The sequence below is a fragment of the Punica granatum genome, chromosome 8 (genome assembly GCF_007655135.1).
Source record: "Punica granatum isolate Tunisia-2019 chromosome 8, ASM765513v2, whole genome shotgun sequence".
Classification (NCBI taxonomy): Eukaryota; Viridiplantae; Streptophyta; class Magnoliopsida; order Myrtales; family Lythraceae; genus Punica; species Punica granatum.
Window position 1 is genome coordinate 8,648,436 of NC_045134.1, and position 18,780 is coordinate 8,667,215.

Below are 18,780 nucleotides of genomic sequence, written 5' to 3' on the forward strand. Positions count from 1 at the left end.
AATATGTTCCTGTTAAAAAGCCAATCATTTTCCGTAAAATCTATACTTTACCAAATTATTATTTTAATATTCTAATCTATCCGTTTAAATAATAAAAAATAATATCTATTTAATATTCTATTCCTATTTATTTCCTATTTTCCGCTCTCGTCCGCTTCTCCTCTCCATATATAAATTGAGATTTCATCGCATCAAATTAAATTTTCTGCAAAACATACGACGACTCCTTTTAAAAAAAGAACGAACCCTTCTCTCTCTCTGTGTCACTGCGATTTCTCTCCTCCGAGCCAACCATCGAAGCTTTCCCCCCAAGATCGAGGCTTCCGCACTCAGATACCTCACTTCCCCGCTGCTCCAATGGCCTGAAATCCGCCGTTGACCGTGAAGATTCCGTCCCGCCTCGATCTGTAGAGCGACAGGCAGTTGTGCTCTGAGATTCCTCGGCAAGGATGTCGTCCCCGGACAAGGAGTTCGAGGAGCAGCTCGCCGAAGCTGGCAGGAAGCTCCTCGACCCCCCGTCCTCCGTGGAAGACCTCCTCCCCCTCCTCGACGTAAGCTTTACCGTTCCCCTTCCCCTCCGAATTGGTCGCGGATAGAGTTTTCTAGGTTTTTCTGCTCCCGGTTTTGTTTTGGATAATGCGGTGATGGCTACTTTTTTGAGGGTTTTAGTGGTCTTGCGCTCTATACCCCTAATTAGGTTTTGCATCTTTGTGGCTCGTGTGTTCTTGTTGGTTTTGCATCAATTTATCTGCTGAATTCAATATATGTCATCTTCTTTACACTTCGTGAACAGGTAGTGGCTATATAACTCTTAAAGAGGGTATTTGAGACCTTTGTCTGGTGGTGAGGGGTAGGGCTAATTCAGTTATTCCTGGTAATAGAACCATAGAAAGCTTTCTTGTGAAGCCAAAAGGAAGAGGAAAGAAAGCAAACGATGAGAAGAACGATTTGGCCTAATGAATATTATTGCGGAAGTGTGGGCAATTTTAGGTTCTGAGTTATTCATCTTGCAAAACATTCTCCATGGTTATCAGAAGTATGAAATCAGTGTCCTCAAGCAGCTGGGGATGGTATTATCTCGTCAATTGTTGGCGTTTGGGAGACTCTGCATGCTGATATACTCTAGTAACCGATCCATATCATTGGTGATGAAGGTGGGCTTATAATTTTGCTTGTGGCAAGCTCATGCTTAAAGTTGTTTTCCCTGGGTGATTGCAGAAAGCTGAATATTATCTATCTAGAGTGGAGCAATCGCCAAGCAAGTCAATTGAAAGTGCCCTGTCTCCATGTATGAAGGCACTGGTTGCTGATAAACTTTTCAAGCACTCAGACATTGATGTTAAGGTTGCTGTTGCCTCATGCATCAGTGAGATAACCAGAATTAGTGCACCTGAGGCTCCTTATGAGGATGATGTGATGAAGGTACCACAATTCGTTGGGCTAACTTCATTCAGAGGCCGTATATTGATACTCCATGTCTTGTGTACCAACCAACCAACTCCTCTTTATTTGCCAAGCAGGAAGCTTTCCAGTTGATTGTATCATCCTTTGAGCATTTGGATGATAATTCAAGCCGTTCATATGAAAAAAGGACCTCAATTCTTGCAACTGTTGCAAAAGTGAGATCATGCGTTGTGATGCTTGATCTAGAGTGTGATGCCCTTATCCTTCAGATGTTCGAGCATTTCCTGAAGGCAATCAGGTAATATTTATTAAGGTTCTTTCCTGATGAAAGATTTACACTTAGTCGATTTGTCTTTCTTATCTATGATTCCTTTCAGTATTTCATGAAGATAAGCTAGTTGACAATGCCTATCTGAGGCGATTGTCAGTAATGCTGATGCTTCCCTTCTTGACAGTATTTTCTAGCCTTATCAAGGTTCAAGGGTCTGTCTTAGGTGGTTAATTATTTGTACATGTCATATTTTGATGTAAGATATGGAGTGTATTTGTACTACTTGTTCTCTAAATTTGAACTGTGATGGGCTGTCTATTTTTATGCTAGTATAATGTTATGGCAATCCCTTAAGCGCTCAATGGGGGTTGGTACACTCAGAAATTGTAGCAACTTGATATTAAGCTTTTTCATCACTCAATAATTGCAACATCTCCATCTTGTAATTTCAAGCGAAAACAATTTTAGCTACTCCTGTATTCCCTTTATTACAAACATACAGAGTTTCTTATCCACGTATCTTTGCATCAGATGACCTATAAAATTGATGTGTCTTAGGGAGTTTAACATTAGATAAATCTCCTGATTAATGCCTGTTGAGGAGTCACTCTTTGAAGAGGCAGCTGAAATTGGTTGGACGAAGTTCCACTTTTTACTTGTCTATTGATATTGATATCTATATTTTGATTTTCTCCCATCCAATTGCTCGATAATTGGATGAAAGCAAAGTTCCATTTTGTTGGCTTCTTAGTGCACCTATCTTCCTTGTATCTCAAGTTGATGTTTCTCAAGTATGCATACTTCCTGAATAATTATAAGGGTAAGGCCCAGTACTTTTGCTATAAACACATGCTTGCTTGATATGATGTGCTGTCTATGTATGTGTTATTTTTCCTAAGTGATGCTGTTGGACAACTCGCAGGGATTATCACCCTGAGCATGTATTTTCGTCAATGGAGACAGTAATGACCCTTGTCATTGAAGAAAGTGAAGATATTTCTACGGAGCTGCTCTCTCCAATCTTAGCTACTGTTAAAAAGGATAATGAGGTTACTCTCTATTCTATTGTTTTGCCTTTAGATTCATTCCCCCCACCCCAACAAAAAAAAAAGAAAAAAAAGTCTAAAATTGCCTTCTATTGTGTCAGGGAATTCTCCCTGCAGCCAAAAAATTGGGGGAGAAGGTGCTTGAAAATTGTGCATCAAAGCTGAATGCTGCTCTTGGCCAAGCATTGAAATCCTTGGGCACAAGTGCGGATGATTACAGTGAAGTCGTCAGTTTGATATGCCGAAACAATAATGCTGAGAAGAGCAGAGTTGATGCAAATGCTGCAGGAGAGCATGAGGTGAGACTTTAAAGCAGTCCTAGTTTTTCTTTTTCCTATGGCTAAAAACACCAAAAAAAGAATGAGAAGGCCTCAAGTATCCTATTGGGCTTACAGGTTGAGATTTTTTTTGATGAAAGCATGTTAGTTTCTCTTGAATAAGATTAAGAAGATTTTTTACAGACTGTTCTCCTTGCATGAAGTGACATTGCCAGGCTTACTTTTTGACTTTGCAAATACATTTTAGGACCTAACCTTCTACTGTTCTTCTGCACTAGATCTACATTAATGGTACTTGGGTGCTTTTTTGGATCTTAAATGTTCAAACTTTTTGCACATCTTATATAAAAAAACTCTTCTTTTAGACATTCCTCAGGAGCATTCTGGTCTCACATCTATTCTTATTCTTTTTAGAAGTTACAGCATCTGAAATATATTAAATCACAAAATTCTTTGTATTTAATTAGGTGGACAATGAAGCAACTTCTCCAAAATCTGAGGTGAGCAGTGGTGTGAAGCAGACAGCAGAAGATGATCCTTCGACAGATTCCATTTCTGCTAAGAAACATGAGAATGCTGATCAGAAAACTGAAATGGAAATCACTGGCGTCTCAAGCAATGACAACCCTGTCAAATCCGACAATGGCAAGGAAATTAAGACGGCACGTAAGCTCAAAAAAACTACCAGAAAACGAGGAAGGAAACAGAGTACAGTGAAGAAGTCAACTAAACCTGCTGACAATACTCATACTGAAGACGAGGAAGAAGCTGAGCAATATCTAGACAATGATAAAGATGCTACAAGCGACAATGATAAAGATGCTAAGAGCGACAATGATAAAGATGCTAAGAGCGACCTTCCGAGTTCGCCAAAAGAGAATCAATCAGCTGAGGCTGATCTGCCTTCAGATGGTGAGAAGGAGGCTGATGTTGCTCCTTCTTCACCGAAAGAAGAAGAAAATGAGTCCACGGATATTTCTTCCCCATCAAAGAGTGCAGAACCGAAGAAGAAAGAGAGATCGCAGGAGGAATCTGAAGGGCCGAGTGACTCAGAAGGAGAAGCACATGCAGAAGATGAAAAAAAGACTGAAGATGAAGCTACTGATGAGGAAAAAACTCCAGTTACTGGAAAAACCTCCAGAAAGGTAGGTGAAGCAACTGATGATATGGAGACCGACTCAGTGAAGAAGTCAAGTCAGAAGGCACAGGCCAGCACTATTGATAAGGATGTAGCCTCTACAAAGTCACTCAGGCAGAAAAAGGGGCCAGTGAAGGGAAAAGTAGGTCGTCCGAAGGATAAGATGAATTCCTCCAAAAAGGATGCTGAAAAGGTAAAACTTTTCCTGATCAGAGTTTTCTCCTGAAGCCTATTTGATGTGTTTTTAACAATTGTAAGGTGATGATGGCGAGGGCTGCCTTTGGTATGTAGGAAGTGGTTTCTTCATCAAAGTCGGGCAAAAAACGCCCAAGAGATGAAGACCAGCCTGATGAGACCCCAAAGAACAAGGTCAAAGGGAAGCGTACACCAGTAAAAGAAGTGGTATGCTGTTCTGTTCATCTTCATACTCCGTAGAGCTAGTTTATAACAATTTTGCAGAGTCAGAGTCATGATTTGGGGAAATCTAAGTTGGATATAGCGATGCATCTTCTTTCGAAGAATATATATGAGATAGAGTTCAGTTGGTTGTCTTCTGTATTTAATGATGGAAATTGGTATATCAGGGATCTGGTGGCAAAGACTATGGTCAGGACCTGGTGGGTTCAAAGGTTAAAGTTTGGTGGCCTGATGATGCTGAGTAAGTTGCAGAGCCTTCTTTCCACATTTTCTTATTTTCACAGGAAATTGCTGAAATGAAAAAATTGTCTCCTTGCATGAAGCTCGAAAAATTAAAAGGATCTTTTTTGACGTCCTTTTGTAATCCTTCAGATTCTACAAAGGGGTGGTCAGTTCTTTCAACCCTGTGAGTAGAAAACACAAGGTACGGATAATGAATTCAAAGAATTACACCCTCTGCTGTGCGGTGACAGATAAATTTTTTCTACCTCGCCAAATAGGGGGCGCATTAAGGATTATTTTCTTGAACAGATAGTATATAATGATGGTGATGTGGAGCTATTGAGGCTAAAAAATGAAAGGTGGGAGCTTATTCAAGATGATTCGAGCTCGAGTGAGGTATGCAATTGCCATATCAGAAAACATACTAAATTACACTATCTTAAAGCCATTCTCTGTTTTAGATTGCTAAAATCGTTTTTCAACAGGAGCAAGAGGCGGAAGAAGGAACTCATGAATCCTCTCCTGACGTGTATGTTTTCCAACTTTTTTCCACAGTTAAATCCTTTCTTGGGAATTCTTGTCTATTAGATACACAGAGAGATCTTTCGTAATCATCATACTGATTGGATCATTTTAACCAGGCCTTCCAAGAAATCCATTGAAAAGACTCCTAAGGGCAAAGCTGTCAAAGGAGGTGGCCAACTCAAGAGGGGGAAATCCGGGGGTTCAGTTAAGGGCAAGCCCAGTTCATCAAAGCCAAAGGCAAAGCAGAGTGCGGAGGTGGATGAAGATTCGGAGGAAGGGTCTGAGAAACTCGTGGAGTCATCAAAAACTTCGGGAAGCGGGAAGAAGCCTGCCAGCACTAAGACTCCGGGGAGTAAAACACCAGGAAGTGGAATGAGGGGCGGGGGCTCAAAAACAGGAGGGAGCGGTGGATCGAAGACTGGATCAAGGACTGGGAAGAAGCGACGAAGGGGAGCTTAATTAGGTGGTAGTATTAGCTTATTTTAAGTACTCGATGATTGTTGATGGTGAAAGGGAAGCAAAGGTGTTTTTGAGTTTCGATAAATTTTTAAGGTTAAGGTTTAGGTTAGAGACTAGTTCTTAAGTTATTCTGGGGCGCAGGTAAAATCTGTTTAGGTTTCCTCCACGTTCTTACTTTAGATTCGAGATGCTTTTATTTTGTATTTATTTATTTTTTTCGGCTGGAGTAGAATTTCTTTTATCTTTTTTACCCCTAATTATTTATTTATTTATTTATAAACTTTAGTCCAGTAGTGCTGCAGCTTAGCAAACGGATCACATGAGGAAGCAAAAACCATGATAAGCAGCTATCGTGGTGTATTTACCTTAGTAATCCGTTCAATAGAAGGTTGTATGCGAAGAATTGATTTGTTGTCCTGTGATTGGATGTATCGAAAGGCGTCTATTATGTTTCGAGCAATCTCCTAGTGGATCAGTCGCAAATGCTATTTATCCGTGTATGAACGCATTAGTCCGCGGGTAAACTTTTGATGTTAAAGGTATATAAAAAGTTTTATGTGAATGCTGTTTTAAAGATTTATTCTTTTTTTAGTTTGCTGTTTGAACTGTTGATGATACATTTCATTTTAGTTTGTTGTTTAATCTGTTAATGATACATCGCTTAATAAAGTAAATCTGTTGTTTACTTTGTCAAAGAGGTGGCAAGGAGGATGGAATTTCTCACCCTCAGCCACCCTCCTTTTTATTTTTATTTTTCTATTTTTTAAAGAATTTAATATTTTTTTATTTTTTATTTTTTTTGTTGCGTACTACTTGATATTCGGAAGTTTAGCGGCTCTGATTAGACTCAGGTAAGGTCAGCGCACTGACAATTAAGACTCTTTGAATCATAAATTCTCTCCAATTACGGAACTCGCACTCAAAGCCTTACTCAAGGATAACAAATGCCGACTCACTTAAAACCATTATTTTCTTTTAAAAGAAATTTAATATTTTATTCCTTAGTGTGTCGACCTCGTTCAAATCTAAGTCTATTTGACCCATAGGACTCCCGAATGTAAAATGGTACACACCGAAAAAAGATAAAGAAAAATATTAAATTATTTTAAAAAGTTATGAATTTTCTCCAATTGTAACGATAACAAACGCCAACTTATCTAAAACCAACTCATTTTGATAGAAAACCTATTTCAATTCGTAATCAATTTAAGTTTCCTTATTTTTTCAGCAAAACACAGTGTTAGATTACCTGAGACTAATTCTTAAATGGGTAATTAAAAAGGGTTCATCGCAACACGATGTTGTCACGTGTCCCCCGAAAAAAAAAAAGATTCCTCCTTTTATTCCTATTCAAAATTGGTTTTTTTTTCTACCACTTTAAAAGAAAGACAATTCTTATAAATATATACTAGGAAGGAGCCCGTGCTCTGCCGCAGGTCTCCAAAAACTTTTTTTGGTCAAAAATTAAACTTTAATATAGTCAAAGTATGAGAACCAATATTAGTAATATTGGAAAGTATAATAACGAATTAATATAGCGTGACTCATTCTAAAACTGACTGAACACTTTAATTTCAAACATGTTTCAATTTTGTGAACATACGTGAACATGGAGGGAAAATAAATAAGAAACCTTAAGAAATGATATCATAAGATCATCATGAAAATACAAGAGATTATATGAAATTTTAAAAATAATGATTAAATAGTTTTTGTTTGAAAGAGAGAATGAAATGGGGAATGTACTTGAATAATAAGTGCAAGATTAGAATGAAAAAGTGCAAAAAAATTAAAGATCGTAGTAAGTTATAGAAATAAAATAGAAAATTATAATAAAGCAAACATTTTGAAGGAAGGTCTACAAAGTCTTATATTCCTTAAGATATGGACATATATTAATCTAAAGTAAGAAAGATAAAATACATTTTTCAAGTGGATGGTTAAAGGTCTATCTGAATGGTTTTTGTTAATTGGTTATGCTTTATGTTATATTGCATGTTTAGAAGGGTAAAACAGAGAATTAGAAGAATTAATAAACAAATCAAGCTAAAAGAAGAGAAAAGAAGAGAATACAGGAAATTATGTACCTATATTTCTTTTAACATTATAAAATAGTGCTATTACAATCTCACAATTCTTAATAGTCGCATTATAATATTTTATATGCTTATATTAAGTATAATATTCAAGAACAAATTTCTTTCTCTAAGTTTTTCCCCTTATTCCTTTTCTCGTATGTTTCTCTCCTATCTCTTGCTCTCTCTCGCATTATTCCTTTTCCATCCTGATATTAGACAACCCTACATTTATCCTTCATTTATCAATCAATTTTCCCCCCCAAAAAAAAAAACAGTTTTCATTATTGTTTATTGAAGTAGAATTTTTCATAATTTTCTCATATATTAGATATTTTGTTCAATTCAAATTCATGTTACAATCAACGAGCATAATATATCATATACTATATATGCGTAACACATGTCTATACCAATAATTTATATTTGTTTTGTTATTTTTCGATGGTAATATTTGTTTTGTTATTTGATCTAGTGGCCGTGCATGGGGGTACATCATATCCCTCTGATGTATAACAATCCTTACATGGCTATACCCTTCTATCCGCCGTGAATTCGACTGGATATGTGGGTTATTATCTCCTACTTTTACCTGGAAATTAATTAAACCGTTATTTTCCTATACGTGAACATTGATGACCCATGATATACCCAGTAATTATGCATACTCAATGAAATATTATATCATATTTTACGGAAAAAGTATTATTTTCTATACATAAATGTTGTTTCGGCTGAGTTATCGTCGTCTTAGTGATTCATGTAAGTTGGCGATTAGGCTTACAGGTCTAGCGTTGCTGAGCATGCAATTCTTTTTCCATAGATAGTAAATTTTACATACTCATGCACTCTCATATATATATATATATACACACGTAAACGGGCAATTTTTGCTTGCTCGATCTTATAATCGAAATAAAGCTTTTCAAATCATATTACCAAAATAAATTAGTCCCTATCTCATAAATAAATAAATAAATGAATGCATTTTGCATGGTGTGATATCTCAGGAAAAAAAAAAGACTACCTTTTATATCTTTTGGCAAATAAATATTCTCCTAAATATGATATAAGATATTTTCAATTAAGAGATGACCAAGAAAAATTATTATTAAAACAACAAAATGAGGAGGGAAGGGGAAAAAAATCTGAAAACAACATGCCAATCGTTATTCTTATATTATATGTACAATTCGAGTCGACATTGACGGTTTTCTAGGTTGCTCATAGAAAAAATTTACTCGATGTATATGGACTGATAGGAATCCAAGTGTTAAAAATGACCCGATCGGTACTACCTGTCATGTAAGACGTTCAGTATCATTTATTGAAATGGTCACTTGGTGCATTTGCATCGAAAGGTCAAGAAAAAAATTATTTCTTTTATTTACTTGTAAAATATTATTTAATTTAGACGAGCTGAATTATCAGCCGTTATAATTTAATACATCATGATTTTTAATACCTTCCCAAATGAAAAGTAATATGGTTTTTTTTTTCCGTTATTTGATATGACGATGGAAGCTAAAAGTAATAATCTCGTATATAGCAACTCTTACGTAATCATGTACTTTAATCTATCGCAGATTGATCAGACACCTACATGAATCATGTTCCTGCCCTTCATGATCATGGCATGCAAAGAACTTGATTTTTTTTTCCGCCAATAAATTTGCTACTGAATTTGCTAAAATAAATAAATATGGATCAAAATGATTCGTGGAGAGGGCATTAAATAAAAAAGAAATCCACAAAAACAGACGAAAAAGGAAATTAAACATAAGAAAACAAAACAACAGCACGAGAAAGAGCGGTGTATTTACCAAAAGAGAGAGAGAGAGAGCAGTGTAAAGCGGTCCGAGGAAGCCAAATGTGGGCCCCATAGCCCCGAATCGAAGGTGGATTTGAGACCCTGAATCAACTCAAATTCATAAATTCCCCGCGAATCCGAATTCCGCCATTTTTCCAACCTGAAAAATAAAATAAAATAAAATATACAATTTATCAAAATAAAAAAATATAACAAACAGGAAAAGGCATTTTTTCTTATTTATTTTTTTGCTACTTTCGTTGATTTTTTTTTGCCGAAATAAATTAAAACACTTGCTTTATACGGGAGGAGGGAATCGACGCGTATTAGACAGAAGACGTAAGTAGAAAAATTAAATCCCGAAAATTGCATAATTACATTTTGCATTTTCGCTCAATAATTAATTTTTCAAAGGCAACCGATTTAATTTCCTGCATACTTAATTAACTTTAAATAGACCCCTCTCTATCTCTCTCTCTCTATCTCTCTATCTCTCTCTCTGGGGCTCGCTTGCCCGCTGTCTCTCTCGCTCTGCGGTTCCTCTCCTCCATAGCAATCAAAGCTTCTAACCCCGAAGATCGAGTGCTCCATGGTTTGTACTGTTCCAAAGGCCTGAGATGAACCCTAGACAGTGACTGCTCTGCCCGATCTTTAGCCGTAGAAAGCGATAAGAGAGGTCTTCTTTGCTCTGGTACAACCCACACACCCAAGCCATGTCGTCCTCGGACAAGGAGTTCGAGGAGCAGCTTATTGACGCCGGCAACAAGCTCTTGGACGCCCCCTCCACTGTAGAAGTCCTTCTCCCCCTTCTCGACGTAAGCTTTGAATTTCGGTTTTTTTTTTTTTTTTCATTTTTGCTCTGGTCTTAAATCTTGCCCCTGAATTATCCGTGTATTTCGCTGCTACCCATTTCACTGTTTATCGTAGAAGTTGATGGCATGGCGAGCTTTGTCACCGGGGGTGGCGATAGATAGTGGTTTGGGGGGTTTCAGTGGGTCTCTCTGTGTGTGTGATATTTGCTTCCGCTTGTCTAGGTTTTGCATGTTTGCTTTGTGTTCAGATTTTAGGTCGTGGTTGCTGTTCTTTGAGCAGTTTAAGGAAGTCTTTTGATTGTGCAAAGTGTGGTTAGTGGTGGCTTGCTCCATTTTGTGAATTATCCGCGAGGGTTATTGCAGCAGTGGAAGTGTCGTATGCCTCGTGATTAGTCTCCGAGGTGGTGAGTTTGGATCGCCATTAGATTGCACAACCCTTGGTGAGATTACCATCACGTCTGCTTCCACAACGGCCTTGTGAGGGTGCTCATGGGCGCAGGGTTGTTAACCCTAAAGTGGCGTCCCTCATTGTGTATATATAGGGAGAGAGAATGATTAGCTTGATAATATGGGTTTTCAATGGGAAAATTATTGTGTTTGATAAGCATGCAATGTGTTGGGAAAGCCGTTGAACCGGGGAAGTTAAAATCTTGTGTTGTAGGTTTCCTATTCTAAGCTGCGCAACGGATGGCCAATAGGCACGTGTTTTTAGAGTGAATTATGTAAACTACTCTCTTAGCTCAGTGATAATTTATTATGTTCCGCATTTTGCGGAAATTCTTTGATTGTTAATTGATTATTGAAATCTTTGCCATATATGCTAAAACAGTGTGTTCAAAGAATTTAGGTTCAAATCTTGTGTTGTAGGTTTCCTACCCTCAGCTGCTTAACCGATAGGCACATGTTTTTAGGGGGGATTTTGTAAACTCTCTTAGTTCGGAGATTATTTATTAGGTTCCGCATTTTTCGGATATTGTTTAAATGCCAATTGTTTGTCATATATATATTCTTAACTGATTTAGGTTAAAATCTTGTGTTGTAGGTTTCCTTCCTTTAGCTGCTGAACTGATAGGCACATGTTTTAGAGGGGATTATGTAGACTCTCTTAGCTCGGAGATTATTTATTAGGTTCCGCATTTTTTGACTCCAGTGGTAAGAAAGAGTCACTCAGTGAACCGATAGGCACGTGTTTTTAAAGGGGATTATGTAAGCTCTCTTAGTTCGGAGATTATTTATTAGGTTCCACATTTTTCGGATATTGTTTAAATGCCAATTCTTTGCCATATATATGCTTAACTGTTTTAGGTTCAAATCTTGTGTTGTAGGTTCCCTTCCTTTAGCTGCTTAACTGATAGGCACATGTTTTAGAGGGGATTATGTAAACTCTCTTAACTCGGAGATTATTTATTAGGTTCCGCATTTTTTGACTCCAGTGGTAAAGAAAGAGCCACTCAGTGAACCGATAGGCACGTGTTTTTTAGAGGGGATTATGTAAACTCTCTTAGTTGGGAGATTATTTATTAGGTTCCACATTTTTTGGATATTGTTTAAATGCCAATTCTTTGCCATATATATGCTTAACTGTTTTAGGTTCAAATCTTGTGTTTTAGATTTCCTACCTTTAGCTGCTTAACTGATAGGCATGTGTTTTAGAGGGGATTATGTGAACTCTCTTAGATCGGAGATTATTTATTAGGTTCCGCATTTTTTGACTACAGAGGTAAGAAAGAGTCACTCAGTGAATCGGTGGATCACACACTCGAAAATGTTTAATTGCCAATTGATTATTGAAATCTTTGCCATATATGCTTAACTGTGTTTTAAAAGGATAGAACTCTCTTAGCTTGCATATAATTTGTTAAACTTCCGCGTTTTGCGGACAATGTTTAATTGCCAATCAATTACTGAAATCTTTGCCATACATGCTAATTGTGTGTTCAAAGGTATAGATAAATGCTCTTAGCTCGGAGATAACGTGTTAGGGTTCCGCATTTTTTGGACAATGTTTAATTGCTAATCTGTTATTGAAGTCTTTGCCGTACATGCTTAACGGCGTGTTCATTCAATGCTTGTTACTGATACGTAAAAGCCTCAGGCTTGGTTTCAGCGAGAAGTTCGGGATGCTATAATTAATGGACAGATAAAAGGGTAAAAGAAAATTTAGGAATCAGAAAGTATATTAACTGTTTTTCTTAATCCAATATCCGAGCACTTTTGGTCCTCATATTAACGGGCAGTGGCTTTGTATAAATACTCAAGTATTAAACCTAATTAATTTATCTCTAACTGGATAAAAGATTTTCATGAGTCATCTAGCCTGGTATGGAAGTCAGGGTCTGGGTCTGGGTCAATGTCCTACATTCATTCGGTACTCAAAAAGCTGTTTAACCAAATGGAAAAAGAAAGATACTGGAGGAATGAATTCAGTAAAGACAATTTCAGCTATCTGGGTATCAATTATCTAATCTGATAGTTTGCGAATACCTACATGGGGATGGATCATTTACTAACTAATACAGCGTGAGGAATGCTGCTACTATAATATTTACTGCACAATATATGTCGTTGGAAAGAGTTGCTTAGTTTTTTTCTTGGTTTTCGAACCATATGTATATGCATGCTTAACATTGCTTCCCTCTGGTACAGAAAGCTGAATATAATCTTTCAAGAGTGGAACAATCGCCAAATAAATCGATTGAAGATGCTCTTTCGCCATGTTCGAAGGCGTTGGTTACTGATAAACTTTTCAGGCACGCAGACACTGATGTTATGGTTGCAGTTGCATCGTGCATCAGTGAGATAACTAGAATTACTGCCCCTGAGGCTCCTTTTACTGATGAGCAGATGAAGGTATCTGATTGATTAGCTAGCTTGTTTGAGGTCATATCTTGACTCATGGTGTACCAACTCCTTTTGACTTGCCTTTCAGGAAGCTTTTCAGTTGATTGTATCATCTTTTGAGCATTTGGATGATAAGTCTAGCCGATCATTTACTAAAAGGACCTCAATTCTTGAAACTGTGGCTAAAGTAAGGTCATGCGTTGTGATGCTTGATCTCGAATGTGATGCACTCATCCTTCAGATGTTTCAGCATTTCTTAAAGGCAATCAGGTAATACATGATTTAGGTCCTTTCCATATCAAAATATCATCACTTCTGTTCGTTTTGTTTTGTCTAATTTCTTTAGATATTGTGTGAGAAACTGGCTTCATGGTAGCTGATTCCTTTTCTTATCTATGCCTTAGTTTAATATTTCATCAAGATAAGCAAGTTGACTGTGTCTCTGTCTGAGTAGATGGTCAGTAATTTGGATGTTGTACGGCTCGACAGTGCTTTCTTGTTAGGGTTATTTTGCCAGCCATTATGAGAACCTACTGTTTTTGTCCAGTTTGGCTTGATATTGCTTCAGTCATATGCAGTTTGCTATGTGTTTATGATTTTTTTATTTTTTTCGTTGATTATGATGCTATTGGACAACTTACAGGGACTATCACCCTGAGCAAGTCTTCACGTCTATGGAGACAATAATGACCCTTGTCATAGAAGAAAGTGAAGATATATCCCCTGAGTTGCTTTCCCCAATTTTGCATACTTTAAAAAAGGACCAAGAGGTGAAACTCTCTGTTCAATTATCCTTTTCAATTTTCCCATTAATTTTAGTTTGGTTCAAAGGTTTAACTGCCTTTTGTTCTCTTAGGGAGTTCTGCCTATAGCTAAAAAACTTGGGGAAAAAGTGTTCGAAAGCTGCTCCGCTAAGCTGAAAGCTTACCTTGGTCAAGCATTGATATCCTTGGGCACTAGCGTGGACGATTACAGTGAAGTTGTCAATATGATCTGTCAAAATGGTGGTGTTGAGAACAACAAGACTGATGTAACACCTGCTGGAGAGCAAGAGGTGAGATTGTTTAATTGTTGCAGTGTGTTATTTATCCATTTACCTATTGCAAACAAGCATAGAAAAACTAAGCTTCCTGGACGTGTGAACTGTATCTTAGAATTCACAGTAATCCTTGTGCTTGTGCATCAATAAGCATGGGCACTGCTTTGTGTCCCTAAGAAACAATAGGATAAAAGCTTTTTGTGCCATCCCCAATTTCATTTTACCCAAAAATGCTCCTCTTATAGACATATCTTATAGCATTTGAGTTTCAGATATCGTCTATTCCTTAATCTGACACTCGTTTGAACTATATTGATTAACTAACCCTTTGTGCATCCTAACTAGGTGGAGACTGAAGTGGCTTCTCCAAAATCAGAAGTGAGCAATGGTTTGAAGCAGGCAGCTGAAGATGAGGCTATGGCAGATACGGTTTCCGTGAAGCAACCAGAAGTTGTTCCTCAGAGAACTCGATTGAAAATCACTGGCCTGTTTAGCAAGGACAAATCTGGCAAGTCAGATACTGAAAAGGAAACTAAGATACTTGTTAAATCTAAAAAGACTAGCAAGAAACGAGGAAGGAAATGGAGTTCAGCGAAGAAATCAACTAAACCTGTCGATAGTACTCCTATTGATGGCGAGAAACAACCGGGGAAATCTCTGGACAATGGTGAAGATCCTAGCAGCAATTGCCCTAGATCACCACGAGAGAACCAGTCTGCTGAGGCAGACCTGCGTTCAGGTGGGGGGAAGGAGGCTGATGTTGCTCATTCGCCAAAAGAAACAGCTATTGATTCTGTAGATGTTTCTTCTCCATTAAAAAGTGAAGAGCCAAAGAAGAACGAGGAACCATCAAAAGAACCAAAGGGACCAATTGACTCAGAAGTGAAAGAAAATTCCGAACTTGGTAAAAAGTCTGGGGGTGGAGCTTCAAATGAGGATAGAACTCCGATTAAAGTGAAGATCTCCAGGAAGGGAAGTGAGACTACTAATAATGCAAAAAAAAATTCAGTGAAGCCCTCTAGTGAGAAGGTAAATGCAAGCATTCCTGAGGAGGATGGATCCTATCTAAAGTCACTCAAAGGTAAAAATAAGGAGGGGCCAGCAAAGGGAAGAAAGGCTCAGCAGAAGGATATGGCGATGTCCTCCTCTGAGAAAGTTGCTGATGAAGTAAGTTTTCGATGATAGATTCCCTTCCCGCTCTCCCTCTTCCGCTTCCTCTCTCTGTTGGTCTATTTTAATATTCTTTATATGATGATATGGGGATTCTGTTTGTTATGCAGGAAGCCGTTCCTTCATCAAAGTCAACCAAAAAACGCCGCAGGGATGAAGATCAGCCTGTTGAGGCCTCCAAGGAAAAGGGCAAAAGGAAACGCACTCCGGCAAAAGAGGTATGCTGTTCTAATGCTGTCTTTATTTGCTTTGGGACTAGCTTAGGAGATCATTCATTGTACATGGCGATAAAAAGAGGTATCCGAAAAGCAGTAATAAACGTTTTTTTGGGCGGTGTAGCATTTGTTTATTAATCACTTTTTGGAACAACATGAACTGGAGGGTATGCATGTCAATGTTATAGGTTGAAATATTACTAGCATCATTTGCTGGTCATTCAAATGCTACATCGTCTGTGTATAGCTCTATAAAATAAACTTATCATTGCGTTAATTCTTTGTAATATCCTCGTCTCATCTCAACATAATAAGCGGCAATTGGTGTAGCAGGCATCTGATGCCAAAGAGTATGGCGAGGAACTTGTTGGCACAAAGGTGAAAGTGTGGTGGCCACAGGATAAGAGGTAAGCTGTGGATTTTTTTTTTGACATATCTTCGTTTGTGTACAGATAATTGCAAACAAAGAAATTTTGTCAATTTCCATTGATCATTGAAAGATGAATATGCTCCTCTCATGTCCACTCGAAAATTTTCAGATTCTATGAAGGCGTCGTGAATTCTTTTGACTCTAAGAAAAAGAGACATAAGGTTAGAATTTGAATCCCGAAATTAGTTTCATTTCTGCTTTGCTGTTGGAAATGAATTTACTCTTCATCGAGGAAAGTATTAAAGGATTCTTTTCTTTTAACAGATTCTATATACCGATGGGGATGTAGAGACATTGAATCTGAGAACGCAAAGGTGGGGGATTATTCAAGATTACTCTGTTCCAAATGAGGTGTGTGGTCTGTTTCTCGAATATTTACCCATGCACTTCTCTCAAAAGGCTTCATATGTTCAAGATTTTAAAGTGTGTTTCTTCTCGGCAGGAGAAGAAGGTCTCAGAAGAAACTCGGGAGTCCTCTCCGGAAATGTATAATTTCATTCTTATCACAATTGATTTCTTCTAAAATCTCTCTCTTTGTTTTTTGCATGAAATTCTTGTTTGTAAACAATCATCTGATTATTTTAGTTGTGACCAGGCCTTTGAAGAAGTTGCTAGAAATGAGATCCAACAAAAAACTTTCAGCCAAAAAGTAAGTGGGCATTTAGTTAATAAATTATTTAGTATTTTACCTTTGGAAATATCTAACATACTTCTCGGAAATATATGATAAACTTCTCTTTTTAAATCTGTAGGGGTAAAGGCACCTTGTCGAAGAAGTCCGAGGTTGTTCCTGCAACTCCAGATCATAAACCTCGGGCAGATAGCAAAAATGATGAAAACTTGGAGGGAGACAGCAGTTCGAAAGCTAAGGACAATAATACCCCTAACATAGGCAGCAAGTTGGTTGGATTAGCTCGACGAATGACCAGCAAATCCAAGGGTAGCAGTGACAATGAGAAAGAAGATACTGAGACCAAGAAGGTGAAATCGAAGGACCTGGAAACCACCGGAAAGGGTAGAACCCCGAGAAGTGTGGGCAAGCCCAGAGTCAAATCTGGTGGTTCTGATAAAGTGAAGTCTAGCACTTCGAAGGCGAGACCAAAAGAGAGCAAGGATGCGGTTACAGACTCAGAAGGAGAGACATCTGATAAGTGGAAGTCCAGTTCATCGAAGCCAAAATCAAAAGAGATGGAGGTGGATAAAGATTCTGTGGATGAGCCATCTAATAAGGTGAAGTTTAGTTCATTGAAGCTGAAAGCAAAAGAGACCAAGGAGGTGGGTAGTGATTCTGGAGAAGAGCCATCTGCTAATGTGAAGTCTAGTTTATCGAAGGTGAAGGAGAAGCCAAAGCCGAAAGAGAGCAAGAGGGCAGACATGGAATATGGGGAAAAACCATCTGATAAGGTGAAGGCTACGTCCTTGAAGGTGAAGCAGAAGCCAAAGCTGAAAGAGAGCGAGAATGTGCACATGGACTCGGGAGAAGAACCATCTGATAAAGTGAAGTCCACCTCCTCAAAGCTGAAGGAGAAGCCAAAGCCGAAGGAGAGCAAGGATCTTGACGTTGGCTCAGGAGAAGAACCATCTGATAAGCTGAAGTCGTCTTCATTGAAGCAGAAGCAGAAGCAGAAGTCGAAGCCAAAGCAGAAAGAGAGGGAGGAGGTGGATGAGGCTTCAGAGGAAGAGACTTCTGACAAGATGAAGACTAATTCATCTAAGCCGAAGGCAAAGCCAAAGCCTAAGAAGAATGAGGAGGTAGAACCAGATTCAGGAGAAGAGCTTTCTGACAAGCTGAAGACTAATTCATCAAAGCCAAAGCCCAAGGAGAATGAGGAGTTGGAACCAGATTCAGGAGAAGAGCCCTGTGACAAGGCGAGGACTAATTCATCGGAGCCAAAGCCCAAGGGGAATGAGGAGGTGGAACCAGATTCTGGAGAAGAGACTTCTGACAGCGTGAAGACTAATTCATCAAAGCCAAAGCCTAAGGCTAAGGAGAATGAGGAGGTGGAACAGGATTCGGGAGAAGAAACTGAGGAAGGGATTACATCTAAGAAAGAGAAGCCACTGGCGCGGACTGTGAAGCCACCAGCAAGTGGGAGTAGGACTGGCAAGAAGCGCCGAAGAGGAGCTTAGTCCTGCTGAGCTCTCGACAATGTTGCTGATCGCATGCTGTTATATTTTGATTTATGGTGGGTTGCTGTGCCAAAACTGTAATTTCCGAACCTGCCCGGAATTGTCTTGTTAAATTTTAGGTCTTAACTTAGTGTAAGTTGCTGTATGGCTAAACTCAAGTCTTCCTTGATGTTCTTGCTGTTGATACAGAGTAATTTGTAGAAATCCAAAGAATTAGCTCATTGAATAGCTTATCTTGAAGAGTTAAGAATTGGATTTCGGGATTTGGAAAATTTTTGCCTGTTTTGTTGATCTTTAGTTTACTCTTCGTTCCGGATCCGGATTGCAGCTTGTGAATACTAAAATGGCTAGTCATACCTATGCACTAGTTTGCTGATACGATGACGGGTTTGGTATTTTCACAGCAGCAAAATCTCACTAGTTTTTTGAATTATCAAGCAATGTGCATCTTGGTGCAATTTGATGGGTGAAAAATTGGCTGAATTGAATCTGTCAGGC

The 18,780-nt window shown here is 38.3% G+C and overlaps 2 protein-coding genes across 3 annotated transcripts; both read left to right on the plus strand.

Moving 5' to 3' along the window:
• The first annotated feature begins 190 nt into the window (after window positions 1–190).
• LOC116188400 lies at window positions 191–6,045 on the plus strand. Its single transcript, XM_031517729.1, has 12 exons — window positions 191–551; window positions 1,219–1,422; window positions 1,521–1,702; window positions 2,598–2,724; window positions 2,823–3,020; window positions 3,467–4,330; window positions 4,429–4,539; window positions 4,722–4,795; window positions 4,927–4,978; window positions 5,086–5,172; window positions 5,262–5,305; window positions 5,418–6,045. The coding sequence occupies exons 1-12, from the start codon at window positions 450–452 to the stop codon at window positions 5,758–5,760; spliced, it is 2,388 nt and encodes a 795-aa protein (XP_031373589.1). The 5' UTR covers window positions 191–449; the 3' UTR covers window positions 5,761–6,045.
• Window positions 6,046–10,093: 4,048 nt separating this feature from the next.
• LOC116188399 (titin homolog) lies at window positions 10,094–18,554 on the plus strand. 2 transcript variants are annotated; one of them, XM_031517727.1, is made up of 13 exons: window positions 10,094–10,460; window positions 13,104–13,307; window positions 13,387–13,568; window positions 13,942–14,068; window positions 14,155–14,352; window positions 14,683–15,504; window positions 15,618–15,725; window positions 16,053–16,129; window positions 16,262–16,313; window positions 16,417–16,503; window positions 16,595–16,638; window positions 16,748–16,801; window positions 16,905–18,554. In XM_031517727.1, the coding sequence occupies exons 1-13, from the start codon at window positions 10,359–10,361 to the stop codon at window positions 18,280–18,282; spliced, it is 3,435 nt and encodes a 1,144-aa protein (XP_031373587.1). In that variant the 5' UTR covers window positions 10,094–10,358; the 3' UTR covers window positions 18,283–18,554. The 2 variants fall into 2 exon arrangements, with proteins under 2 accessions (XP_031373587.1, XP_031373588.1); XM_031517728.1 differs by having other exon boundaries at window positions 16,056–16,129.
• Window positions 18,555–18,780: the final 226 nt, after the last annotated feature.

Coding starts and splice junctions, on each gene's coding strand:
- LOC116188400 (XM_031517729.1), top strand. CDS start 450: ATGTCGTCCCCGGACAAGGAGTTCGAGGAGCAGCTCGCCGAAGCTGGC. Junction 552..1,218: donor ACCTCCTCCCCCTCCTCGAC/GTAAGCTTTACC, acceptor GGGTGATTGCAG/AAAGCTGAATATTATCTATC. Junction 4,979..5,085: donor CTGTGAGTAGAAAACACAAG/GTACGGATAATG, acceptor TTTCTTGAACAG/ATAGTATATAATGATGGTGA.
- LOC116188399 (XM_031517727.1), top strand. CDS start 10,359: ATGTCGTCCTCGGACAAGGAGTTCGAGGAGCAGCTTATTGACGCCGGC. Junction 14,069..14,154: donor CTTTAAAAAAGGACCAAGAG/GTGAAACTCTCT, acceptor TTGTTCTCTTAG/GGAGTTCTGCCTATAGCTAA. Junction 16,504..16,594: donor ATTACTCTGTTCCAAATGAG/GTGTGTGGTCTG, acceptor TCTTCTCGGCAG/GAGAAGAAGGTCTCAGAAGA.